General features: G+C 57.4%; 9 protein-coding genes across 9 annotated transcripts; 4 read left to right on the forward strand and 5 right to left on the reverse strand.

The window, feature by feature from the left end:
- Positions 1-907: 907 nt before the first annotated feature.
- PG986_004320 (uncharacterized protein) lies at positions 908-5,584 on the forward strand (the record flags this gene model as incomplete). Its single annotated transcript, XM_066840542.1, has 2 exons — positions 908-5,327; positions 5,397-5,584. 2 exons carry the CDS (start codon positions 908-910, stop codon positions 5,582-5,584), a joined length of 4,608 nt encoding a protein of 1,535 aa, XP_066703169.1.
- Positions 5,585-6,431: 847 nt separating this feature from the next.
- On the reverse strand, positions 6,432-6,967 carry PG986_004321 (uncharacterized protein; the record flags this gene model as incomplete). The annotated part of the gene is made up of 2 exons (XM_066840543.1): positions 6,432-6,690; positions 6,774-6,967. Coding segments are annotated over 2 exons (453 nt in total), but the record flags the coding sequence as incomplete, so codon positions are not given.
- Positions 6,968-9,119: 2,152 nt separating this feature from the next.
- PG986_004322 (carotenoid cleavage dioxygenase 1) lies at positions 9,120-10,961 on the forward strand (the record flags this gene model as incomplete). The annotated part of the gene is made up of 2 exons (XM_066840544.1): positions 9,120-9,263; positions 9,327-10,961. 2 exons carry the CDS (start codon positions 9,120-9,122, stop codon positions 10,959-10,961), a joined length of 1,779 nt encoding a protein of 592 aa, XP_066703171.1.
- An 854-nt stretch (positions 10,962-11,815) lies between these two features.
- PG986_004323 (amino acid permease) lies at positions 11,816-13,243 on the reverse strand (the record flags this gene model as incomplete). Its single annotated transcript, XM_066840545.1, has 1 exon — positions 11,816-13,243. The coding sequence occupies one exon, from the start codon at positions 13,241-13,243 to the stop codon at positions 11,816-11,818; it is 1,428 nt and encodes a 475-aa protein (XP_066703172.1).
- A 2,411-nt stretch (positions 13,244-15,654) lies between these two features.
- PG986_004324 (uncharacterized protein) lies at positions 15,655-17,376 on the reverse strand (the record flags this gene model as incomplete). The annotated part of the gene is made up of 3 exons (XM_066840546.1): positions 15,655-16,554; positions 16,619-17,110; positions 17,200-17,376. 3 exons carry the CDS (start codon positions 17,374-17,376, stop codon positions 15,655-15,657), a joined length of 1,569 nt encoding a protein of 522 aa, XP_066703173.1.
- A 727-nt stretch (positions 17,377-18,103) lies between these two features.
- Positions 18,104-20,897, forward strand: PG986_004325 (minichromosome maintenance protein 2; the record flags this gene model as incomplete). Its single annotated transcript, XM_066840547.1, has 3 exons — positions 18,104-18,108; positions 18,201-20,586; positions 20,649-20,897. The coding sequence occupies 3 exons, from the start codon at positions 18,104-18,106 to the stop codon at positions 20,895-20,897; spliced, it is 2,640 nt and encodes an 879-aa protein (XP_066703174.1).
- A 399-nt stretch (positions 20,898-21,296) lies between these two features.
- PG986_004326 (uncharacterized protein) lies at positions 21,297-22,637 on the reverse strand (the record flags this gene model as incomplete). Its single annotated transcript, XM_066840548.1, has 1 exon — positions 21,297-22,637. The coding sequence occupies one exon, from the start codon at positions 22,635-22,637 to the stop codon at positions 21,297-21,299; it is 1,341 nt and encodes a 446-aa protein (XP_066703175.1).
- A 949-nt stretch (positions 22,638-23,586) lies between these two features.
- Positions 23,587-24,453, forward strand: PG986_004327 (ketose-bisphosphate aldolase; the record flags this gene model as incomplete). The annotated part of the gene is made up of 1 exon (XM_066840549.1): positions 23,587-24,453. The coding sequence occupies one exon, from the start codon at positions 23,587-23,589 to the stop codon at positions 24,451-24,453; it is 867 nt and encodes a 288-aa protein (XP_066703176.1).
- A 276-nt stretch (positions 24,454-24,729) lies between these two features.
- Positions 24,730-26,512, reverse strand: PG986_004328 (uncharacterized protein; the record flags this gene model as incomplete). Its single annotated transcript, XM_066840550.1, has 2 exons — positions 24,730-24,963; positions 25,022-26,512. The coding sequence occupies 2 exons, from the start codon at positions 26,510-26,512 to the stop codon at positions 24,730-24,732; spliced, it is 1,725 nt and encodes a 574-aa protein (XP_066703177.1).
- Positions 26,513-26,611: the final 99 nt, after the last annotated feature.

Consider the following 26,611-nt stretch of genomic DNA (forward strand, 5'->3'; position numbering starts at 1 on the left):
ATTTCGGGACCCTGGCCAGTCGCCTTTCAGATGTTCCTTGCATGATCTCCTTTTCCTCCCACCTCCCGACATGTAATAATAGCAAGCGTGTTATCATTGATTGACAGCACCAAGGGCCAGAAAAAAAAAGAGACAGTCTTGACGCAGATACACACAGACGGCGAGCAAGCAGCAGCAGCAGCAGCAGCAGCAGCATTGCCATTGCAGAGACTGGCAGAAACAGAGACAGAGAGACAGACACACGGACACCCCCAGCCACGCCCAACCCAATCCAACCAACGCTGGACGCGCATCAACCAGTACCTTCAGTACCCTCCCGCCTGTACCTTTCCGGGCTGTACTTGCCGAAACGTGGAGATCGCGTATTTTTCGAGAGCAAGAGACTCGGGAAGAAAGAGAGGTTGTTATTAACGGGAAACCGAGTCAAGTGCATGAAAGTGGCAGAGGCACCAAAGTGGATATTGACCCAATCGCTTCCAGTGACCAAAGTGGATTGGCCTGCCCTCCAACCCTCGCGCTCTAAGGTTGTCTTGTGTTGCTTGTGCCTGGTCTGGTTGTCCATGCTAACCATCGGCCGGCCTTAGCAGTCAGTCCCAGTCAGCAGCCCCCCCCCAGGCACCAGGCCCGTCACAGTCAGTCCCAGTCAGTACCTCACACTACTTGCCGCATCGCTACACACTAAGGCCAAGGCAAGTACACCGCAGTGGCACGCGCACTGCGACTAGAGCGCAGCAGTGCATTGAACTGATTGATTGGGGGTCCTCGTGGGTTCCTGTTATGATTCCAGACTTGGATACCCTGAATTGAGGAGTCTGGAGCGCCAGAGAGCCAGAGAGCACGAGAGCCAGAGAGCAAGAGCGCGAGATAGAGAGCAACAAGACGCTGGAAGATGCCACAACCACATGTCATGACCAATTTGGCCGGTTCCACCAAGTCCCAATCTCAATCTCAATCTCAATTGTCCTACCAGAACCACCACCACCACGCCGGCTACCCTTTTACCAACCTCGATTCCAGTTCCAGTCCCTACTCGACGTCGTCCACCAAAACCACTCGACTCGGCTCCGGCCTCTTCCCACTCCCCCCCGTCCTGTCCTCCTTCAACACACGGACGCCCACGCCAACCAATGCCTACCCGGCTGCCGTCGCCCCTATCTACTCAGTAGCCGAGAATTTCCGGCCAGAGTCTTCTGTTGTTGCCGTTGCCGCCGCCGCTGACTCGCCCCATCCCTTTCAGAGTCGTCAGAAACCGACCAATTTCTCGAACCCCACGAGCTTTGCCTCGAGAACCAGCAGCCCGGCCTCTGCTTTCCACTACAACCGGGGACGGACCGACACCTACAGTAGCATCCCTAGGGGCGCCACTACATTGCCTAGTGCTGCCGATATTGGCGGTGGTCCTGGTCCAACGACCTCCCACTCCCACGCTACTCCAAACCCCTCGACCTTTGCTGCACGAGCAACTTCTGGTAGCCGGGACTTGGGTCGGGGTTTTGATAGAGACCAAATCTTAATAGGGGACTCCAGCGACTATCGCCCGCCAGACGAAACCCAATCTCAGCGCTACCCACCACTACCACCACCTCCTCACCTCGCCGCGCCCGACAACACCAAGGCCAATACCAGCAATCACAACAACGCGCATCAGGCGCCATCGTCACTCTCCCTCGCGCCCTCAGGAGCAGCGCCTGTCCTGCTGCCCAGGACCTCCTCCCTGCTGCCACCACCTCGCAACGTCGGCTATGCGGGCCTCTTGAAGAAAGAGCCGATTCCTCCCGAGCCCGCCACCAAGACGAAACCCCGAAGGTCGCATTCTCGGGCCAGCAGCATCGGCGTTATTACTGACAGCTTCCGAAACCTAAATAGGTGGTCCGCGTCCACATCTTCTTCGAGTCGTGCTTCGAACCGACCAGGCGCGCCGACGGTCGCCTCTGTTCCTGAAAGAGCCGGACAAGACCAACGCGATCGAGAAAGAGGGGCAGTTAAGGAACAGCCGTCACCACAACAGCAACAGTCGACACTAACGAGTAGGCGTTCCACCTTCTCGCGACGCATGAGCGTCGACTCCATCGCCATCATAGCAAATGCGACAGACGTAGTCACGGCTCACGCATCTGCAACCTTCCAGTCGCCGCGGAAACTAAGCAAACGGCGGCCCTCCGACGGCGGAACTCTCACAGCTTCACCTAGGTCCCGCGCCAATTCTAATGCGAGCTCGCGGCTGAGGCCTCTGGAAAACTCTCCACGGTTACCCTCAGCCCCAGCGCCTAATCTTCCGCCCATCGTCAGTTTACCTTCGCTCGAATTTCCTGACACCGAGTCCCCGGAGCCGGCCACTGCGAGACCGACGGACCCTTCCGCCCCGGCAACAAACCTGTTCAGTCGGATAGGCACCGACACGAGCTCGCCCAGCTCGCCATATTCTAGTCAAGGGAACAACTCCAGGGCCGGTCAACGAGACTATCTTGGGGATGAGCCGACTGATTCATATAAGAACAGAGAAAATATCCCAACTTTACTGCCTGCGGCCCAGCTAATACCTAACAACAACAACAACAACACAATGCCTACCGAAAGTAGAGGCCACACGAGGACTCGTTCTTCGAATACGAAGAGCAGTAGTGACTCGAGAGAAAGAGAACGCGGGAAGCAACCTTCGCAAAAGGCGATGCTGTCGAAAGCCCTTGCCAAGGCCAATACAGCAGTGCAGCTCGACAATGCCCAGGACTACCAGAGCGCACGGCGGTCATACAGCGAAGCTTGCGATCTTCTCCAGCATGTCCTCGCCAGGACAACAGGTGAAGAGGACAAGAAGAAATTAGAAGCGATTCGCCGCACCTATACAAGCCGGATTGATGAGCTTGATGGCATGGCTCCTGCGCAGGCAGTTACATATAGTAGCAAAGCGCTCCCGGCTCGGCCAGAAAGCTTGGAATACAATGGCATGGAGGTCCGGCCATCGTATGACGACGATTTTGATGATCCCTTTTATGGGACTGCTACCACCACGCGCTACGGAAGCACGCCGACGCCTGACAGTCGCAACCTGTCGACACCCGTACCGAAAGAGCAACCAGCTCCGTCTCTCCAATCTTCGTTTAATAAATCGCCCATTCGACGCAACTTCGAAGGCAGCCTGAACATTCCCCGGGCCCAGGATAATTATATGCCTGCGCCACTGTCTCCCCGGCGGCCCATCTCGCCAGGGAGGCCAGCAAGTCCAGAACATATCGTGCGCCAGGACTTTTCCATGCCTGCCGATCGCTTGGCCCCTGCCATTGACATGAGCAAAGGCCACACACGGAATCCAAGCCATGAGTCCACCTCCTGGTTGGACCCGATTGACGAGTCTGGCGGCTCGGCTGCCTCATCCGTCCACTCCAGGACGTCCTCGCGCGGGTACCGAAGAAAGCACATTCGTGCTTTCAGTGGCGATACCGAGGCTGAATTCGATGCCGCCCTGGACGCGGCTGTGGAAGCGGCCTATGATGAGGGATATGAGCCAATGGACTCGTCCGATATAATGTACGACGACCGCCACACCGACGAAGACGAGGATGAGCGTGTGGTGGCCAACGCAATGCGGAGAGTCGAATGGGCCAAGGAGCAAGTGAGGCAGACCGAACGGGAGGCTGCAATAGAAGCCGCGCGCGAAAGGGATCTGCAAAGGCGAATGCAGGAGGAAAGCCGGATATCGACCTATGACGAAGGTGGCTTCTACAACGGCGACAGCTCCGACGAGGAGGAAGAGCGCATGTTGGAAGACATGACGAGGAATTTGGCGATGCAGAGTTTCACCTTTGATCAGCCCTCGCGGCAGCAGTCGGGTAGTGGCAGAGACAGGGAGTCGGATTCGAGCGGGGTTACACAGCGCACATGGCACAGCTCGATGGGATCCAACCCTCCCCCAACCGCAAGCACCGTGTTATCCACCGTCACAGAGATGCCACCCATGTCAGCAAAGGCAGCCGCTCCTCCACCTTCTCTGCCGCCGCCCCAGGCCCTTCCTCAGATCCCGCCGAACAACGTACGAAGCAGGCGCTTATCGGGACAAAACGCCAAGCAGCTCGAGATCGAAACCACCAAAATCAATCCTCCGCCACCGCCCGGCCCCGTCTCCGCCTTCCAGGCGAAGCCTGGTAATTATATTGCGCAACAACGACAAGCCATGTCGGCTACATCGACGCGGCCCGGTCCTTTCTCGAATCGAGTCCCCAGCTCGCCTGGCCGAAATGCTAACCCTCCCATCCTTGCGCCTCCCACACCACCTTCACCCCGGCACACCCGAGTGTCTTCGGAAGAATATGACGAGTTTGAAGAAATGCGAACGGATTCGCCAACCTCAGTTCGGCCAGCACTGCGAAAGAACCAGTCCTCGTCCAGCCTGCGGTCTCAAAAGACCCGCCAGCTCTCCGTGGCTAACACCGACATTACGGACATTTCGCCGAATACGCCCATGAACGTGATGTCTGGCTCCTTGAGCTCACGGCAGCCGGCCATGCCCACGCTACCGACACCCATCGTCACCGCTTTCAGCCAGAAGATCACGGGCGGCTTCGGGGGCCTGTATTTGTTCGACTCGGACTTTCACTCGCCTTTGCCCGGATCACCGACTTCGATCAACCAAGCTGGACCGGAAGTGCCTCTGCCGCTTGAGCCGTGTCCAGCGGATGCCATGCTCCGACCGTTCTGGCTTATGCGCGCCTTGTACCAGACGCTTTGCCATCCGCGGGGCGGCTATATCACCAACAAGCTGTTCATACCACGTGACGTGTGGAAGGTCAAGGGCGTGAAGCTGCGAGCGATCGACGACAAATCCTCGCAGTGCGATCTGCTGACTGCGGCTCTCCTTAATCTGTCCAGGGTGGACAGCAACGATGCGGACGCGGTGCTTGAGGAGATGCAGAGCTTCGAAAACGTTCTCGAGCAGGTTCAGATAACCTTGACTAAGAAACTCGGCAATGAGGTGGGCATACAGGGCATGGCTCGTGAGAATGATGGCGGCGACGCGATGCCGGCAGTGCCCCGAAGCGCCAGTGTCAGCGGCAAGGGGGCCTTCAGCTGGCGCAGGTTGCGAAGCAAGGGGTCCGCGGCGAACATGTCCTCTGCCTACGGCAGCCGGGGCAACAGCGGCGGCACCGGCGCCCCCAGCATCCCCGAGAAGGAGGTCATGGGCAACGGCTCGGGCACCCTGCCTAGCTTGCCCATGGTCGCCAACCCGAGCAGCCGTCCGGCGAAGCGCGACGTGCACAATGTCCAGTTCGATGGGCCGTATGCCCTCTATATGTTGAGTCTGGCGCGGCTGTTTGACGCTGCACAGACAGTTGGTAAGTGCATCTGGAAAGCCTGTCCTTATTACGCCGTCCATTTCAGCTGACATTGATTGTTTCTTTCAGACCAAATCGCGCGCCAGGTCGACGACCCAGGCTTGAGGCATGCGGACAAGACGCAGGTCGGCCTCGAACTCTGCACTAGGCATGCAGCCGAGTTTTTCGGATTTTACATTTGTCGGTTTGTCCTGAGTGATCTCGGATTGCTGCTGGACAAGTTTGTCAAGAGAGGGAGCGAGTGGGTTTTGGTTTAATGCTTGGTTTTGTCTCAACAGACCGGACAGCCGAAATGAGGAGGGAGGACTCAGACGACCCAAAAGGGGTCTGAACACACAACAAGTGGATTGCACCCAGCGGGGGTGTGGTGGGAGGCGAGGACGACGGACGACATATCTGCGACCATGAGACCATTTAGAGATACCACATTGCTGTTCGTTACTGCCTTTTTGATACCATTCATAACTTTTACTTACTACACATACCCTCGTTTGGTATGGCTCACATTTTTCCATTTTCTTTCTCTTTCAAAAACACTGGCGCGATAGGGAGAACCGGAGGTGGGGGAGGGAGGCATCATCTGTCCTATAGATCAAGCACGGACAAAACGACAGGCGTATTTTGAGGTTTGCCGAGATTGGGATAGCTGTATATAACAGGAAAGGGCGGGCGGGCAGGTGGCATGCCTCGAGCCGATAGGAGGAGTCATAAGCTGCATAAGCGTTGGTGCGGATGGGGAGAAAACAGCCTCCCAGGCAGCACATTGTGGTGTCTGTGGATGGATACGCGATGTATTGTTGCATACTTATTCGCATGATTCACACATAGTTGTTGAATCGGGAATCAAAGTTCGTTCCCAGTTCCATTTTACAGTTCATTGGCTATTCGAGTGACCGACCCATGGGTGGCTTTTGTACTGACCTCATGCCTGCTACTACACTTGTCCCTCCATGTACCGAAATGGCAATACAGCTTTCCGAGTATTTGTTGGGGTACTTGATATTTGCATTGCTAACTCTATCTGACGTGGGTCCCTCGCCTTCTTCTATTTTCCTTCCCTCTTTCTCGCTTTTCTCATCCGTACATACATAACCTGGCTTACTCGCCATCCATGACACGCTCCTCGCCCAGTCTCTCGGTGAAGAGGACGGTGCGCTTGGAGATGAGCCAGTTGCCGGGCTTGCCGTCGTCGCGGACCAGCGTGTCGACGTAGGAGCCCCAGGAGGTGAGGTGGTGGCCCTGCCACTTGCCTCGGCCGAAGTGGATGCCGGTGAAGTAGGTCGTGGCATTGGCTGTCACGCCGTCGGGCTGGATCTCGACCATCTGAGTGGTCAAGGCGTGCTGCGTGGGGATGTTCTTGAGTCTGTTTTTTTTTTTTTTTTTGCCATGAGCCTACGTAATTTTTATGGACCTTGACCTTGATCGCCGGCAGGGAAGAAGACTGACCTTCCTTGAATGGTGGCCGATACGGCGTCTACGCCACGCATGTCATGGTTGAAGGGGAAGTCGGCCTGGACGTCTGGGGTGAAGACGGCCGACTTGAGGAGCTCCCAGTTCTTGGTGTCGAGGGCGATGCAGTACCGGGCTATGGTGTTCTTGATGGCATTGTGGTCTACGGGGTTGATCGCTGCGACGGCCATTTTGAAGGGTTTTGGTGTTTTCTCTCCTTTTTTTTTTCTTTTGGGGAGACACGGGAAGTCGATAGGGCTCTATTTGTACGGTTTGCTCAAGGGACAAGAAGAGGAAGAGGAAGCGCTTGGGCAGCTACCGCGCATTTTCCGTGCCCAACGGACGGGGGATATCGCACCTTAGATATAGATCAGAGTTTGAAGAGTCACATCGCGCGGGCGGTTAGTTATGTGGGCTGAACTTCCAAGGATCGACGACGACGAACGAACGGGAATTCCTCAACGGACATCCGCTTTTCACCGCTCACCGACCACACCCTCCCGCGCGCACACGGGATGATGAGTGGCGTTTGGGAAATACTGATCACCTCATCATCGTGGATGGCGTCGAGGCACTTCGACGAATCTTCGCACGCGGGTTGGCATCCTCATCTCGTCTCCGCATGTTCTAGACCCCATCATCCAGGGTCTCGAGGGTCTTCCTGCCGCTGCGGTGCGCCGGGAAGTCGGTGTCGATCATGTTGCTGCCTACGACGACTGCCCGGTTTCTCGAGACCCCGAGTCTTTGATGGCGTTTTTTCTTCAGGGCTTGCTTGAGATGCACGCCATGCGCCATGCGCCATGCTGTGTTTTGGGGTCGCACTACATACACTCGGGTTTCCAGGACTTTTTTGTTTAGCGAAAGGCGATGGATGGGAGGGAGGGTTCAGCTTTCCGTGATGTCTCGGAAATTTTTTCCACCTGACTGGACCGCCCTACCGAGCCGGAAATCTTGGAAATCAATTGGCTTCCAATACTTCCTTTTTTTGCTCGTCTCTCCTGTCGATCCAGATGCGGGATTGGTCCGCCTATACGTAGCATCCAATCCCCAATTACAGTAGGTGAGACTCCAGATAAGGTTAAAAGTATTCCGGGGGGCATATCCGCCCGGCTGGTAACGATGATTCATCACCCGCTAAATCAATCAATCACCAGTCCGATTCAGCTACAGCTGCACGCACCTCAGGCTTACATCATGCATGGCCTGACCCACGACCACAAGGTGCGCCAGCCAGCAAAAGCTATCGACGGCAACAAGCGACAATATCCTTCACACTCCATTGGACTCCTATGCAGCACCAAGGCAACATCCGATAAGCGAGTTGCGACACCCGAGCATAGGTCCCGTTCCAATTGTCCCGTCGCGCACACCACGCCACGTGGGTTCCAGTCACACCCGACGGCTCGGACAAGGTGTAACCGGCGTCGCATGGGCGTTACCACTCACTTCTATCCTTCGTCTCTGCCCTAGTCTACGGGGATAACGAGTAACCGGCCGAATTCGTGCTGTGACGTGTTGGTCTTGTGCTATGCCGGCTTGCTGCTAACTGAGAATACGCATTGCAACATTGGCTACTCTATCTAGGACAGCCTCTCTCTATCCGGGCTTGAAAGCTGTCGGTCGGTTCTTTTTCATCCGAGTTATCAGTGGCTAGTACTTCATTTTACGCCCGCTTCACGCCCTCGCTCGCCTCCTTATTTTTATGCCCTGGGCGTTGCTGCCTCTACCGAAAGCGGCCTTCCTAAGCGAGCAACGGATGACTGGGAAGCCGTCGGCGCTGCCGGTTTTTCAGCCATCTATCTACAAGAAGACTATCTCGCCAAATAGCTGCATACTTACATAGTCCTGCCACCAATCACATATCTTACATCTCGTCCGTTCCTTGAGGCCGGCACACACCCCTAAAGCCGGTCAGCCATCCGCTGACAGGCTCTGGCTTTGGTCGCCGCTAACAATACTTTGACAATCGTAGGTGATCCGCATCTGCGCTTCCCATATATCTGAGACTCACTAACATGCGGTTACCTACCGAAGCCGCCTCTTTGTGTCTCGCGACACATTCTCGCTTGGTCACGTGCCTGCCCCCTGACAGCAAAGCATTGCACATATAGCAGCACATACACAAAGTCTTGTTCCAGCATTTAGGCCCACCATAGGGGTCTCATATATATATATATATATATATATATATAGAACACCAGAATCACCTTCTCACCCGTCCGGAGTCATCTTGCATGTCAACGCCTCGGCGGTTTCTTGGTCTGCCTTGTAACATCTTCAAACAACCAAGTTGACGACCGGAAGCAATCAACTGCGGATAAAACAACATATAAACATCATTGCATGGCGTTGAACGGTGGACAAGGGCTCCCATTCGGGAGCCCTTCTCGCAAAGGGCCCCAGGACGAGGACGAGGACGAAGACTATGAGAGCAACGTCCAGAAGATGTTGGACCAAAACTTTGATGATTGGCCCAACGCAGCTGGTGTAAGTTGTTCCTTTTACTCGTCTCCCAGCGCATATTGAATCAATGGCTAACACCGAATTCAGTTCGAGGGTTTGACCGAGGTCAAGGGCCCCGTAGATCTCAAAGTCCAGGGGTCGATCCCAACTTGGGCCGCCGGGACCCTGTACCGGACCGGCCCCGGCGGTTTCGAGGTCAAGACCGCACTAAACAGTACTTACCGCGTCAGCCACTGGTTCGACGGCTTTGGGCAATCTCATAGGTTCACCATCGTCCCCGACGAGAACGGCACGGTGAGGGTGGAGTATGCGTCCCGATGCCAGACGGACGATCTGGTGGAGGAAATCCGGCAGAACGGGCGGCCCAACGGCTTCACCTTCGCCCAACGGCAAGACCCCTGTATCGGCCTGTTCGGAAAGGTGATGACGGTGTGGAAGATGCCCTTTCCCAAGAACGGGCCGCGGCTAGACAACATATCCGTCACGGTCCAAGCAAACGTGCCGGGCCTGGGGAGCTCCCGAGCTAGCACGAGCGCGCAGCAGCCGTCGGCGGGTCACCGGGCGACGGCCGCCAACCTGTGGCTCACCACCGACAGCTGCAACCTGAAGGAGATGGACCTCCAGACGCTGGAGCCCATCGGCTTCGCGGCGCAGCAGAAGCTGCACCCTTTGCTAAAGGGCCCCCTCAGCTGCGCCCACGCCCAGCGCGACCCGGCGACGGGCGACCTGTACAACTACAACCTCGACTTCGGGCCCGTGGCGACGTACCGGGTGTTCCGCGTCAACGCGGCGACGGGCACGACCGACATCATCGCGACCATCCACCAAGCCGACGCCAAGCCGGCCTACATGCACTCCTTCTTCCTGTCGCCGTCGTTCCTGATCCTGTGCATCCCCTCGACCCACCTCGCGACCATGGGCCTGCACATCCCCTGGCAGCGCAACATCGTCGACGCCCTCGAGCCGTTCGACGAGTCGAAAACGTGTAAATGGTTCGTCATCGACCGGAAGGGCGGCCGCGGCGTCGTGGCGACGTACGAGAGCCCCGCGGGGTTTCATTTCCATAGCGTGAACGCGTTCGAGGAGACCGACGAGGAGACGGGGGAGACGTTGGTGTACTGCGACGTCATTGAGTACCCCTCCCTCGACATCATCCGCAGCTTCGAGCTCGACGTGCTGCTGCGGCGGGACGGCGGGGCCGAGGCGTTCTGGGGCGACGAGAGGCGGAACCGGAATACACAGTCCCGGTTCGCGAGGCACAAGTTCCGGGTCCCGTCCCAGAAGAGCGAGGGTAAGGGAGGAGGAAGCAGCAGTACGCCTGCCAAGAGCGAAAAGGTCCTGGAAATCAAGGCCCCCAGGGTGGGCGAACTCCCGACCATCAACCCGGCCTACGCGACGAAAAAGTACCGGTACTTCTACAGCCTGCCGAACCGCGGGCAGAGCACGCTGCTCGACGGCCTGGGCAAGACGGACCTCGAGACGCGCGAGACGCTGTACTGGGACAACCCGCGCGGCCACACGCCGGGCGAGGCCATCTTCGTGGCGCGGCCTGGCGACGCGGTGGACGAAGACGACGGCGTGCTGCTGAGCGTCGTGCTCGACGGGTACGGCCGGAATAGTTATCTGCTGTGTCTGGACGCCAGGACCATGAAGGAGCTGGGGCGCGCAGAGTGCGGGTGGGCGATTGCGCATGGGTTTCATGGGATACATACGCAGACGTAGCAGTGTGCATAGGTAGAGTGCGTGAGTTACTTGGATACTTACATGTGGGTACATCGATGAACATATGGTTTTCTTGTTTGCGTATCTACTGGTTTCATATATATATATATAGAAGGAGCAAACTACATAGGAGATAGTTCAATGCTATATAACCCGCTCTTCCTATCTCCATTCATATGAAATAGTGCAACTGGCAACTGGCAGGTGGCCATGGGACTTGATCTCAATGAGAAAAAGCAGCTCGTAGGATTCAACAAGGTATCAGTAAGCATCGGGCCCTCGAGGTTTTCCATCTCCCCATGATCAGAACCAATGTGCGCGAACCCGTGTAGATCTGAGACTTATCAAACTTCGGGGTGGCGGCGGCCGTAAGCGCAAGTTTCCAGACGGGCGGCATGCCAGGCTTTCTCAGGGCCACTCACATGATAGCAGAACCACAATCGACCATCAAGGTTGTTCGGTTCCAGTTCGAACAGGGAAGTGAGCCGAAAGGGAAGAAAACGAAGGAGACATAGAGCACCTGGGGTGAGTGCTGGAGCAGCAGCAGCAGCAGTTGTTGCGTGGGATGCCCGGCATTGGGGTTTGCATCTGGTAATCTTGCCTCGGTGTGTCCAATCATAGAGCTTTGGCATATCGTTGTTCATCTAACAGGCTAACCACCGGGCTTCTACTATATCTCGTAGTACTGCGAGGTGTCCTTGAGCCGCTTACCCTTGCACCGTACATGCTATTCAAAAGGCATAGAGTAAAACAATGGTATTCCATTGCAAATATCTACATATACGATTTCATTATGTACACTATTAAAGTTTCTATATACAAGCATTCTCTTTTTTGTCGTTTTTCTGTAAGACTCAGGGTTCAGCTGGTCTGGTATCGGCCACATCCGCGTTCATCCTGAGATCTGCCTGCTCCAGGGGAATCAGCAGATTCGACTTTGTAATGACCATGTGGCCGAGCCAGGCGCCAATGACCACGATAAAGCCCAGGATCCCCCGGAGTATCGACTGGGCCGGGGACTCGTCTTCGTTGGGTACAGGAGGGAGGATGGCGGTAACAATCTGGCTGACGAGGGCGAAGGCAAAGATGACAATGGCTACCACACTGCCCCATGTGCCGACGGGAGACCGCCATGTCAGCTCGCTGAGATCCCTGTTCTGCTTCTTCATGGCGCCACGCATGCGGACGTGCGACAGGCAGATGCTCAGCCAGGTGAAGTAGTTGCTGGCCGACGCAAGCGCCAGGAGCCACTCGAAGATCTCGCCTCCGCTGGGCGCCGCGTTGATAAAGGCCAGCATCGATACGGCCAAGACTACCAACAGCGTGATCGGGAGGCCCCTTTTCTTCGTGGTGCGCGACAGGAACCGAGGGCCCATGCCCTGGGCACAAATGGCGCGCAGAGCACGGGACGAGGCGAAGATGCTGGCATTGGCCATGCTGAAGACGGAAATGAGGATGACGGCATTGACAAAGGAGGCTAGCCCGGGGATGCCCGCCTGGCGGATGGCAAGCACGAACGGCGATGTTTTGCCGAGATGCTCGTACTCCTTGAAGGTATCGGGGCCGATGACGAGGCCGGCCATGAACAGGGGGAGGATATACAGGATGGCGATGCGCCCACCCACGATCTTGGCGGCCAATGGCATGACCTTTACGGGGTTCTTGCACTCAGCGACAGTCAAGCCGAGCATCTCGGTACCACCGTAGGCCAGACCAGCGTTGACAAACACCCAAAGGAAGCCTCGAATGCCGTTTTGGAAGGCACCTTCTCGCCAATACCGGAAGCCAGTACCGTGGCGGGGGTCGGAAGCTACACCGCCGGCACAGATGACGATGGAGGTGATGATGAAGAGCAAAATGACGCCGACCTTGGCCAAGCCGAAGGCATGCTCGGCCTCGGCGTACCATTTAGCACCGGCGGCGGCGATGCTGAACAGCGCTACGAGGACGACGGGAACGAACCAGGCGATGTTGGGGTCGTACCAGTATTTCGTGATGAGGATCATGACGGTGGTTTCGAAGGGCACGATGAGCAGGAAGTTGATAACATAGTTCCAGCCCATCGAGAACCCCCACGACGGCGAGATGAAGCGGATGGAATAGTCGTAGAAGGAGCCCTGGACCGGGAAGCTGGCCGAGAGCTCGCCTAGGGCGCACATGGTCAACCAAACGGCAAAGCCGGCAATGGCAAAGGCCAAGACCAAACCGGCCGGTCCACCGCGCTGCAAGCCGACCGAACTGGCGATGAGGAGTCCAGCACCGATGGAGCCTCCAAGGGCCATTGGCACAAATTGGCGTGTGGTAATGACTTTCTTCAAAGACGTGTTGGGGCCTGTCGGGCCTGTGTGGTCTGACCCCGCTGATGATGAAGCCGTGACTGACGCCAACACTGGTCCCGGTCCTTTCTCCTGAGTGAGGGATGAATTTGTTGTTGAACGTGGAGGGGCACCAAGCGGTGGTGCCGCCCCCTTCTCCAGTGACGATGCCATGCTGTGGGCTTGGTGTTGCCTGAGAGGGTACTGCTGAGTTGGAAATGTGTCAGTAGTAAGACTGTTTGTGGGCAGGCATCCGGAGTGGAAGCAATGTGTTTTGAAAGGGAGAAATTTTCCAGTCTCGAAGGAGTGGCTATGGGGAGTGCTTTTATCTTGGCCAGGCCCAACCAATATAGCACCTGTTGGACGTATAAGAAGATGTATGAGATAGCTCAACTGATATCTCCAACGGACTCTATTGGATGGGCCTGGTGTTGGTTATCATGGTTCGATGGCCGGGCCTTCTAAGGTGCAGTCTGGTCAAGTCTTGAGGCGTTCCTTCCATGGGGGTGCTGAAGTATAATCCACATAAACACCAACCAAGACCACGGCCCTAAGCGGATTCGTTGCGTCGATTATTCTCCAGTTTGATCGATGTGCAGGGTAAACAGCGAGTTGAATTGTGAATTGCGCCGGACATATGCCCATGAGATTGGTTCTTGGAGCCTCTTCCTGTAGAAGCAGCAGCAGTCTCGCTGACGGGGTGTGAGACCAAGAAGACCTACATACCAAAACTACGATGAGCAGGCGCTGTGATCATGGCCGCAGTATAGCAGAGGGGCGCTAGCGCAACCACCAAGGTATGGAATGGAGTAGGTATCCATTTGGTCGTCAAGGTATCGTACTAAGTAAGTCTTTGGCCCGTAGTACGACAGGCCATATGGTTCGAGGACAGGCTACTTTGAGCCGCCATTGAGCCATTGAGCGCCCCGCAAGCCAAGTAGACTGTGCGGCATCGTCCGGCACTGCACGCACGCATGGCCAGCGACTAGACAACATCGATCATCACAGTCCCAGAAGGCTACTCACCTTTCTTACTAAAACCATAATGGTATGTGGCTGAGCTTCTTTGCGTCAACGGGACAAATCGGGTTCTGGCGAAAGCTGAGTAGCTTCTGCGACTGACTTGGCCTCCCCTACACGAATACATCAGTACTTAGCGAGGCTGCAGTGCTCATTTCGCCAAGAAAAGATGCGTGTATTGTGCCTGACTCCTAGATGGTCTTTCACGTGATGGCAGATGCTGCAGGACCTGGGCGGAAGCACCCGAGATTCCCATCTGGCAGTCTCCAAGCCGAGTTGCGCTGAACATGGCACGTCGGAGGCTTCTTCGGCTCATGCTCGTTCCATCAGCATAACAAGAATTGAATGGGAGTCATCGGTCCATTGATGGATTCAGCAAGTCGTGTGGGGTTTGCCTGGGTAAGGGTAGGTTGGTGCTGCAGGTACGGATCGTGACTGGATGCAAGCGAGTCGGAGCTGAGTCCTAGGTCTGGTGGGCTGGCGGGATGGTGGGATAGCTCCGATAAGATAAGCAAGCACCTGGGACTGCTCGGTGCTTAGCCTAGGTTAACCGATTGATTGAGCTACACCACGCGCTGTCCCCGCCAATCTTTTGGCGATTACTTAATGGTGGGGGTGCACGTAAGTTCAGCCATCGCAAAAACATCCCACCAAGCCCACCAAGCAAGGAGCTTGTTGCCGATGTCGCTGCTGACGAGATAGCCAGTCACATCACACGGCGTGTCTTGACACCAGTGCAAGTCAGAAAGACAACTTCCGATCACCAATTGCCTACACCGGCCTGTATAATGGACTGTTCTGAAATGGCCCATTAATGAGGACTACACCGTCGTCTGCTTCCTGGCCAATGTTGGTCAGGGAAGAGGACTGGGCCGCCGTTGAGAATAAGGCCTCTGCCCTCGGTGCCGAGAAGGTGGTCATCCTCGACCAGCGCTGCACCCTGCCCTGGCCGGCTTCATCGAGATCCAGGCCATCTGCCTCCGTAGACTTGGGCTTTGAGTGGAAAAACGCTTCTGTGCTAATAAACATTCAGGCCTTTCATGAAAACAATGAGCCCAGAATATTGTGACCTTGTTCTTCATTCTATCGTAAATCGTGTCCGTGGCCCTAGTGGCCGGACCTTGTGTGTATAGCAACTTGATACGCGCCTGAATGGCTACTATGGGCATATCCGTTCGCCCATCCATCTGATAGATACCCTTTCTCGTTATGCGAAAGCTGGCTAAATCCTGTCTCCCAGCTTCTCCGCCTCAAACTAGTCATACATGAAAAAAGAAGAAGTCATAATACACATGATCACCCGGATCCCGTCTCAAGGACCCAAGGGGGATACAACTCGGCACTAGTGGATGGCTGCCCTAGTACCCACTCTGCTCCTGACGATGATTATCGTCGCCCCCATCCTTGGCAGCCTGACCGGCGTCCTTGATGGCCTGCTCGTCGCCGCGCAGCTTGGCGAAGTACTCCTTGATGTCGTCGGCGCCGATGGCCTTGCCGCTCTTGGCGAACTCCTCGAAGAAGGGCGTGAGCTTGTCCTTGAGCTGCTTGTAGGCCATGACGCCCTCGATGGCGCGCACGCGGTCGACGTTGCGCAGCGCCGACTCGCCGCGCTCGTACAGCGAGCCGCTGCCGTGCGTCGAGGCACCGTCGTTGGAGCCCTCGCCTTCGGACAGGGGCGGCTCGTAGACTTCTTCCTCGTCGAGGAGTTGGGGGTGCGGTTCCAGCAGGGGGAAGCACTTGGTGCAGCGGCAGAAGGTGTCGCGGAAGCCTTCGGTCATGAAGAGGGAGAATTGGCCCGAGGGCGCCGGCGGCAGGGTGTCGTACTTGCAGCATGTCGTCGACTCGGATGATTGGGCTGCCGGTTCTTTCTTGTCTTCTTCCTCTGATTCGGACTTGACCGTGGCGGGGGCGGCGCGCACTGCCAGAGCTGGCTCGGCAGGTTGGCCATCTTCGACCTCCTCGGTTTTGGCACGTTTCGGTTCGGATACTTGCTCCACCTCGTCGTCGAGTTTGCGCTTATTGGAGGGCGCTGATGCCGAAGTGTTCTCTTCTCCACCCCTGCTGAAGTATACAGGGGGCAAGAAACCCGACGCGCCGGCGTACCTCTTGATCCAGGGGTGCGCTTCGACACACTTGTAGCATAGGAAGTGGTTGAAGTCGTCCTCGCCCGGGAATCCTTCGGGCAGGGGGGGCATCATTGTCATCGTCCTCGTCTTCCGCCTCGTCTGCGCCGTTGCCGTCGGGGGCTGGTCCGTCTTCTGAAATGGTGGGGAGCGCATCATGGGATGTGGTGGTCGCATCTGCTGGCTTCTTGTTCTTGACTGCCGTCATCTTCTCGTACCACCTAGGTCCAAGGCCGACAAGGCAGCCGGGATGATACCAGTCCTCGCCGCAGCCGCCGGTCTCGTGGGTGCCGAGCCCCAGGCACTGGAACATGGTGCCCTTCTGCTCCTGGGGCACGTAGTCGATGGAGCAGGAGCAGAACCGGTTCCGGAAGTTCTGGTTGTACTTGTTGTTCGGGTCGGCGGCCTCGGAGTGGACGCCGCCCTTGGTGTTGGTGGCGGGGTTGACGCGCAGGGTGCATGGCTGGTCGGCGGCGAAGCGCGTGGTGCCGCAGTCGCAGGTGAAGTTGCGCTTCTGGAAGATCTCGACGAGCTCGTGCTCGCCGTGGCACTGGACGGAGCACGCGTAGCAGACGCCGGCGGGCTTATAAGCAGTGGAGTCGTTGGGGTTAGCGGGCGGCGGGTGGCAGGTCAGGCAGGCGAAGACGCTCTGTCGCAGTGTGCCGAGCTGCTTGGTGCAGTTCTCAATACTCTGTTGGTTGGGGATATCAGGTTAGATCACTGGCATTACGGACATTATGGACATAGGGTAGGAGAGCAGAGTATGTGAATATAACGTACGTATGGGAGTGCCTCGCGCGCATCGGCCTCGAGCTGCATCTGGTCTCTGAGGAACTCGGCAGCGGTCTGCGAATTCTCCGAGTCGCGTCGCTTGCGTGCCGCATCGTCCGTCTTGCCGGAAATGGTGACAATGGCATCATTGGAGCCCTCAGGCGCGGCTGTCAGGTTGTCGGCCATGGTTTGCGGCTGTGAAATCGACAGGCGCAATTGCTTACAGGTCGACGTAAGGAACGAATTGAAACGAATTGAGTTTGCGGGTCAACCAGTAACGAAGGGGTTAACTTGCGTAATCGACTGATAAGGCACAGACGAACACACAGCTGACGACGGGAGTAGCAGGCAGCGGAATAGAACAGCTGAATGACAGACCGCGGAATGATCGTAGCTAGCAGGGGGTAGCTGTGAAGTGGTGGAGGTTGAGTCCGACTTATGCATTGCATTAATCGACAAGAGACGCGACCTCTCTCAGCCAGCTGTGTCCGGTACTTGCGGCGACGCGACCTGGGAGTGGATAGTTCTCTACTCGACGTACCGGCTCCACACCCTCGAAGTACCTCTGCTTTAGGTGCTGCTTTAAGTGGCACTAAGCCTGGTTCAGAGTGTCGCGTCGATGCGTGGGCCACTTTACGCGGTAACGAGTGTCTAGCTGCCAAAAAGACGCGTTTCACGTCCCCTCCACCCAATTTTCGCGTCAAGGGCCAATTTGCAATGTTGCCGGGTCGGTCAATCAATCCTCTTCTGCCCCCCCCTTTCAGATTACCAGATTCCCATTCAATTTTGCGCCAACTTCACCTCAATCCGCCCCATCCAATTCCCGACGACCCGATCTGCTGTTTGATCGAGGCTTCGAGAAAGCGTCCAAATACAACCAGACACAACCAGTTTCTAGTGCGGGTTTCTCAATATGAGGTATGTGGTCTTCTTATCTTTTGTTGACTAAACAACAAGAGGGACACCCTCGGCACAACTCGGACAAAAACTGACTTTGGTCCTTGGTCCAGTTCACAAAATCCGCCCAGCTCGCCTTTGCGGCACAACATGGACTCGGCCAACCGGGGCGTGGCTTCTCATGCGGGCCGTAAGCGAGCTCGTGGTGCCGTCGATGTCAGCTCCCCGATGGTTGCCTCCAGTCCCATGCCCTCGTCCCCGCCTGCCTTCCCCATTGCCCATGGCGGCGACGACGACGACGACATGGAGGACGAGGCTGAAATACAGGATGATGACCTCGATGATATTGACGAAATGGCCGACGACGATGTCGACTTGTTCAACGAGGGCTTCGAGAAGGACTACCAGGGAAAGGACGAAAATGACCGCTACGAAGGCATTGACATTGATGACGAGGGCGAATATGGCGATATGGAACTCGCCGAGCGAAGACAGCTCGAAGCACAACTGAACCGCAGAGATCGCCAAGTCGCTCGCAGACGGGAGATGCCCAACGCCTTCCTGCCCGATGACCTCGGTAGCGAAGTCGACCTCACCGCCCAGCCCCGTCGTCGCCGTCACCACTATGACGAGGACCCCGACGATGAGATGGACCAGGACATCATGGACGAGGAGCTCTCCCTCGAAGCCCTGCAGGACATCAAAGCAGCCAGTCTGACCGAGTGGGTCTCGCAACCTGCCGTTCAGCGTACCATCAAGCGAGAGTTCAAGGCCTTCCTCACGGAATATACTGATGAGAATGGCTCTTCCGTTTATGGTAACCGCATTCGCACCCTTGGTGAGATCAACGCCGAGTCTCTCGAAGTATCTTACGATCACCTCTCTTCGTCCCGAGCTATCCTGGCCTACTTCCTTGCCAACGCCCCCGCCGAAATGCTGAAGCTGTTCGACGACGTCGCCATGGACGTTGTGCTGCTGCATTACCCGGATTACGAGCGCATTCACTCCGAGATCCACGTGCGCATCTTCGATCTGCCCGTTCACTACACCCTCCGCCAGCTGAGACAGTCCCACCTCAACTGCCTTGTCAGAGTCAGCGGTGTTGTGACACGCCGTTCAGGCGTCTTCCCTCAGCTCAAGTATGTCAAGTTCGACTGCACCAAGTGTGGTGTGACCTTGGGTCCTTTCCAGCAGGAGTCCAACGTCGAGGTCAAGATAACCTTCTGTCAGAGCTGCCAGTCCCGCGGTCCGTTCACGGTTAACTCGGAAAAGACTGTCTACCGCAACTACCAAAAGCTCACGCTGCAAGAGTCCCCTGGAACTGTTCCTGCTGGTCGATTGCCCCGCACAAGAGAAGTGATTCTGCTGTGGGACCTCATCGACAAAGCCAAGCCCGGTGAGGAGATTGAGGTCACGGGTATCTACAGAAACAACTACGATGCTCAACTGAACAACCGCAACGGATTCCCTGTCTTCGCCACTATCCTCGAGGCCAACAATGTTGTCAAGTCTCACGACCAGCTCGCTGGCTTTAGGCTGACCGAGGAAGACGAGCAAACGATCCGGAAGATCTCGCGCGATCCCCAAATCATTGAGAAGATCGTCAACTCCATCGCACCCAGTATTTACGGCCACGAGGACATCAAGACCGCCGTCGCTCTGTCTCTGTTCGGTGGTGTGGCAAAGGTCACAAAGGGTCAGCATCATGTCCGTGGTGACATCAACGTTTTGCTCCTGGGTGATCCCGGTACCGCCAAGTCACAGGTGCTCAAGTATGTCGAGAAGACCGCCCACCGAGCAGTTTTCGCCACGGGTCAGGGTGCCTCAGCTGTCGGTCTTACGGCTAGTGTCCGTAGGGACCCTCTCACCAGCGAATGGACCCTGGAAGGTGGTGCTCTTGTGCTTGCTGACAGGGGTACTTGCCTTATCGACGAGTTCGACAAGATGAACGACCAAGATCGTACGTCTATCCACGAAGCCATGGAACAGCAAACCATTTCCATCTCCAAGGCTGGTATTGTCACCACGCTCCAGGCTCGTTGCGGTATCATCGCTGCTGCCAATCCCATCGGCGGACGTTACAATTCCACCATCCCGTTCTCCTCGAACGTCCAGCTGACAGAGCCGATTCTGTCCCGTTTCGACATCCTCTGCGTGGTACGCGACACTGTTGACCCCGCTGAGGATGAGCGCCTGGCTCGTTTCATTGTCGGGTCTCACAGTCGTAGCCACCCCTCGACCCAGCCCGGCATTGACGGTGTCGACGGCGCCGACTCCATGGAGGTGGAGCACGACTCCGAGTCCTTCGCCAAGGAGAGCCAGGCAAGCCAGGCCAAAGCCAAGGAGGGACAGATCCCCCAGGAACTCCTGCGGAAGTACATCCTATATGCACGCGACCACTGCCATCCCAAGCTCCTGCACATGGACGAAGACAAGGTGGCCCGGTTGTTCGCAGACATGCGCAGGGAATCACTGGCTACAGGTGCCTACCCTATTACGGTACGCATGTCCCAACCCCCATTCTCCCTCACCAGATCAAATGCTAATATAACTTGTTACAGGTCCGTCATCTGGAAGCTATCATCCGCATCTCTGAGGCATTCTGCCGCATGCGGTTGTCAGAGTACTGCAACTCGCACGACATCGACCGCGCCATTGCCGTGACAGTTGACAGCTTTGTTGGCAGTCAGAAGGTCAGCTGCAAGAAGGCTCTGGCCAGGGCGTTTGCCAAATACACGCTCGCAAGGCCCGGCGCCAACAGGAAAGGAGGTGCCCTGGCAAGAAAGCCCGCTGCTGCTGCCGCCGCCTAGGTGTAATGCATTCGTAATGATTCCTTGGTTTGGAGGAGTAGGGCGTTCTGATATTTGACGATACAGGGAGATGAGCATAATGAGACGAGCGGGCATTGGGCGTTTGTACGATTCCCATGTTTTATGTGGTTACATGGCAAATGACTTGTTGGGTTTGGAACTGATAGGTTACATACGGTCAGTACATTATTGATATACGACGCTGGCCAATAGGGCTTGTGGCAGCATAGGGGCCCATGAACGATGGATAGATAAATTCAGCTTCTGCTCGGTCCACAGACTCATTATCATGATCGGTATATTGAGATATTCAAAGGAATACATTGATTGTGAAAAGTGGTATTGATGAGTAGGATACAGGTAGGGCTAAAATGCCAGATACCCCTATTCTGCCTTATCCTATCCCCATACTTTGGCCACCACCCCGGTTGTAGCTGCCGCAGCAGTCTTCGGCCGGTGTGCCAGTGCTAACCTAGTAAGGTTGAGCGCCTGGCTACCCAGGAATACAGGGGCCTTGAGCCTCTGTGCCTCATCTACCGCCTCCTGGAGCTCACCGACGACCTTGTCCAGACTATCCCCAGCCGGGCTGCCAGCTGCGGCTCCTCCCGCGGTCTTGACCAAGCTCATCATCTCGGGCCCCACCGCTTCCAGCATCGCGCTGCCGCCGGCCGCGTTGATGCAGAGCTCAAAGACCTGGTCCAGGTCCAGCCCCAGGCGCGCGGCGAACGCGATGCACTCGCCCGCGGAGCACAGGTGAATGCCCTTGAGCAGGCCGACGACCAGGGCCAGCTTCGCCTCGTCCGTCTGCGCCGTGCCGGCGACGGGGCCGACCTTGCCTTTGCCCTCCCAGTAGAGGCGGATTAGGCTGCTGTCGTCGTCCGGGCCGTAGCCGCGGCCCACGCCGGTAAAGTAGACTTGCTCCGCGGTGCTGGTCATGGGTGTCGGGAAGCCGGCTCGCCGGGCTTCGGCGGTGATGATGCTGGTGTCTTTCAGGATGATGGTGGTGGCGCTCGCGATCGGTTGGAATTCCGGGTGCAGCGCGCGCGGACTGCGGTGCTCGAACATCCAGCTTTTTCCTTGGGAACCGATGACGGTGTCGGCGGCCTTCTTTAAATCCAGGCCCAGGTGGGCGGCAAAGCCGAGGGCCTCGCTCGTCGCGAGGATCTGGTTGGCCGCTAGCACCTGGTGGACCATCTTCATGTTGCTGCCGGCCCCGATGCCGCCCGCGACGATGTACAGCTTGGCCGGGTCCGACATCTCCTGCAGCAGGAACCGGGACTTCTCGATGGCCGCATCTGAAGCCCCCGCCATGATGGACAGTGTCCCGTCTGCAGCCCGGTACGCGCCTCCTGATACGGGTGCGTCCACCAGCTGGATGTCGCCACGGCCCACGGCGGCCAGCTGCTTCTCGAGCTCCTGGACGTAGGAGCAGGGGACGGTCGAGCACAGCAGCACCGCGGCGCCCTGCGGTAGGGCCGGTACAGCCGCGTTCTCGCCGTCAAACAGCACGGCTTGCGCTTGCTGCGCCGTCGCCACCATGCACACGCAGTAGTCCTTGTCCTTCACGGCCTCGGCCGGCATCGTCGCGGCCAGCCCGCCTTCGGCCTTGAAGCGCTCCAGCGTCGGACCCCAGACGTCGAAGCCTGTCACTTTGTAGCCTTGCTTCACCAGGTTCGTGGCCATGCCGAAGCCCATGGCGCCGAGGCCAATGAAGGCAATGTCCGGCTTTGAGGATGCCATGTTTGCTATTGTTCTTTGAGTTGCTCAGCTCCGTCTGGAGATGTCGGTATCACAGTATGAGCTCAGTCTTGGTGGCTTGGTTTAGGGGCTTGTTTGCAATAGGTCTACTAGTCCTCGCTTTCAATTGTCGCCCTCCCAATGCCTTGACACCCAAAACGTATCAGCCGTCGACAGAACGGGCTGCCGGGTAATGTCCACCACGGTGGCACTCCCGAAATAGGGGGCCCACATATCGTCGCTTAGTCGCTCACATCTAACCCGAGCCATGACCCGAGGACGAATCCGGGACTTGGGTCATGGGTCAGGGATATCCCTCATCTTTGGTCCCCGGTCAACTCCCCCGACTTTCCGAGCCGACTTCGGGTTTCGTTCAGGCTGTACTCGCCCATTTTCCACGCCTCCAACCCCTCCTCCACCTGCCCGGTTCTCCAGCAAGTCAGGGGCGATGGATGCATGGAGCTGACTGACATCACAATACGACCCCACTATGAAGACAGACCCCTCAATCTTCATTATTCTGGTGGGGGTTTGGATTCTCCATGCCGGCTTGCGCGCGCATAGGCAGAATGCATTCGTCTTCTGGCGTGTCCCGGCAGAATGTCCAAACGAGCGCTTGGTGGGCTTGGCTTGGCGACTCAATAGTCGAGCGAATGTTGTCCCGAAAGGAAGATGCCGGGCTTTCGGCATCCCACATTCGTCCAACGAGCCACTTACTTCACCACGCGACTCCAAAAGTTCCGCATCCAGCATCAGACAGTCCCAAGTTACGCTCAACCGTGTAAGAGACCAACTTGGACTTGGTGTTTACCGTACGAAACGATATCATAACATAATCCTGAATTGAGGCTCCTGTCTTCTACAAGGGAACAAATAGCTTGGGGTTCGAGCCGGCGCATTACAACAACAACAACAACAAAAGAACAACACCTCACTCACAGCTTCTTCCAAGATGGGGCGCCCTTTGCTAGCCGAGAACCGCACCATGGCGATCCTGAACAAGGCGCAGAAGGAAGGATACGCCGTCCCCGGCATGTGCTGCTACAACATCGAGTCCATCATCGCGACGGTGCGCGCCGCCGAGGCCGCCAACTCGCCCGCCATGGTCCTGCTCTTCCCCTGGGCCATCGAGTACGCCGGCACCGCCCTCGTGCTGGCCGCGGCCGCCGCCTGCCACACGGCCAAGGTCCCCGTCTCGCTGCACCTGGACCACGCCCAGACGCCCGAGCTGGTGCGCCGCGCCGCCGACATCCCCGACGCCTTCGACTCCATCATGTGCGACATGAGCCACTACGAGAAGGAGGAGAACCTGGCCCTCACGCGCGAGCTCGTCGAGTACTGCCACGCGCGCGGCATCGCGGCCGAGGCCGAGCCCGGCCGCATCGAGGGCGGCGAGGACGGCGTCGCCGAGACGGCCGACCTCGAGGGCCTGCTCACCACGCCCGAGGTCGCCGAGGAGTTCGTCGCGACCGGCATCGAGCTGCTGGCGCCCGCGTTCGGCAACGTGCACGGCGAGTACGGGCCCCGCGGGATCCAGCTCGAGTACGAGCGGCTCGCGGCCATCAACGACCAGGTCGGGGACCGCGTGCGGCTGGTGCTGCACGGCGCCGACCCGTTCGACGAGGACATCTTCCGGCGGTGCATCAGGGCCGGCGTCAGCAAGGTCAACATCAACAAGGGCATGAACAAGCACTACGCGCGCGTGCAGGACGAGATGAGGGGGAAGCCGCTCACGAGCGTCATTGAGGCCGGGACGGATGCGATGCAGAAGGCTATTGAGCAGTATTGCGTTTGGTTGGGCAGCGCTGGGAAGGCGTAGATAGCCTGGTGGTTCATAGGCGATAGAATGGATGGCATATGTTACAGCAACTGCTATGGCTTCGAGACGTGATTTCCTACGAAAATGAATAGGGCAGCAAAAGGGGCAGCCTATCAAGTTTGTGTGTAAATGCATACACGACAATCAGCAACTAAATCAAACAGTATATGTTACGCCAGGTATGATGCCGAATATTCATAAAGTACCCAGAGGAATTATTTACCCTACACTATATGTACTTGAGAACTAGAAAAACTGCACTTGGTTATACCAAGTTTACATGCCCTCCCTAAGACCCTTAATAGCCACCATAGCGCCCCAAGCACCCGGGTCCGGCGGCAGCTCCCTGCTCGCATCCGCACCCACATAAGTCGCCCGGCCCAGCTTGGGCGCCATTGTCTTGGTAGCCTCGGCGCCGCTGATGGCTGCCTCGACTCCGGCATCGAAGTCGCCCGACTTCATGGCCTCGGCGAACGGCAGCAGGGTGTCCATGACGGTACGGTCGCCGATCTTGGCCGGCGTATAGCGCCCGAGTTGGTGCAGCGCAATCCCCAAACACTTGGCCCACAGCTCCGGCACGCCCCTCGGACCCCAGGGCCAGGTCCGTGTTCTGCTCAATGGCGGTCCGCAGCGCCACGAAGAAGATGCCCAGGATGCCGCCGAGGGTGCCACCCATCTTGCCCTCGACGATCTCTTCCAGCTCTTGCAAGACCTCTATCACGGAACCCTCGGCCGCAAGCTTCTTGGAATCGAGGGCTGCTGCCAAGCAGCTGGCGCCCGTCTTGAGGGTTTCGCCGCAATCGCCATCACCCATGACCGTGTCCCACTTGGTCAGGTCCGGCTCCGCGGAGACCACGGCCTCGCAAGCCTTGCGGAGCATGCTTTCCAGTGTGGCCGGATCGACCTTCAAGTCCTCGGAATCCTCGACGTTCTTCCTGAGCTCGGCGGCGGGGGGCGGAACGACCTGCTGCCTCCGCCCGCCACGGCGCCGTTGCGACTGGGAGCCCGCGACGGACTCCCAGCTGGTGTTGGTCCGCGCGTCGAAGAACTCCTTGATCTGGTCGACCGAGTAAGCGCAATTGCGCGCCGCGGCGGTGACGTTGATGACGGAAATCGAAAAGGCGGGCGCGTTGAGCGACGTCTCGAGCTGGCCGCAGCACACGCGTGCCGGCTCCATGCCCCAGTCGCGCGCGAGCTGCTCCAGGAGCTCGTCGACCAGGGCGCCCATTTCGAGCGGCGACATGCCGCCGAAGTTGCTCACGAGTAGCATGGTCTCGTCGGTCTCGTCGAACGTGACAAAGCTTCGTTCCGGGTCGTTGGGGTCTAGGCAGTGCGCTAGCAGCGACTTGACGAGCTCCTCGGGCGTGGGGGCGGGCGAGAGCTTCTTGTAGCCCGGCTCGTTATGCGGGCCCGTTCCGATCTCCATCTCGTCGCCGTTAAACATGCCGTGCTCCGTCCGGCCAGGCACGTGGCAGTGGTCGAGGGTAGCGGCTATGGAGACGATCTGGTCCGAGAAGGCAACGCCGAGGTCGTAGACTTCGTCGAGGGACGCGCTGGAGCCTGCGGCGCCGCCCATCACTTTGAGGACGCCGATCTGACCGGCCAGGCCACGGCGGCCGACGAGCCCTCCTTTCACCTTGCCGACGGACACGTCATCGCCGCAGATAATCATGCGACTCTTGTGGCCCTGGGCGATAGCCTTCTCGTTGGCCAAGCCGAAGTGGAGGCAGTCGCCCGTGTAGTTGGTCACCACCAGAATGGTGCCCTTGTCCGACGGGACGGCCTCGATAGCGGCGACGATCTGCTTGGTGCTGGGGCTGGCGAAGATGTCGCCGGCCACCGAGGCCGCCAGCATATTGCTGCCGACGTAGCCAGCCCAGGCGGGCTCATGGCCGGAGCCTCCACCGCTGATTATGCACACATTGGACCTGTTGTAGTCGGTGTCGTAGACGACGCGGTTGGCCTCGTCGAGGTTTAGCGATGAGTTATATGAGATGATGCCACGAAGGGCTTTGTTGACGAGCCCGTCAGGCGACTGGAATAGATGACGTTTTGACATTGTTGCTTGCTTCTGAGATGTCTGCCCGATCTCCGGTTCTCTGCAGGATCTCCCAGGACTTATTTGCTTGCTTGACCTCCTGGCGTCCTTTTGACAGCA

Source organism: Apiospora aurea, assembly GCF_038362705.1.
Source record: "Apiospora aurea strain CBS 24483 chromosome Unknown utg000003l_segment0_segment0, whole genome shotgun sequence".
NCBI classification, from domain to species: domain Eukaryota; kingdom Fungi; phylum Ascomycota; class Sordariomycetes; order Amphisphaeriales; family Apiosporaceae; genus Apiospora; species Apiospora aurea.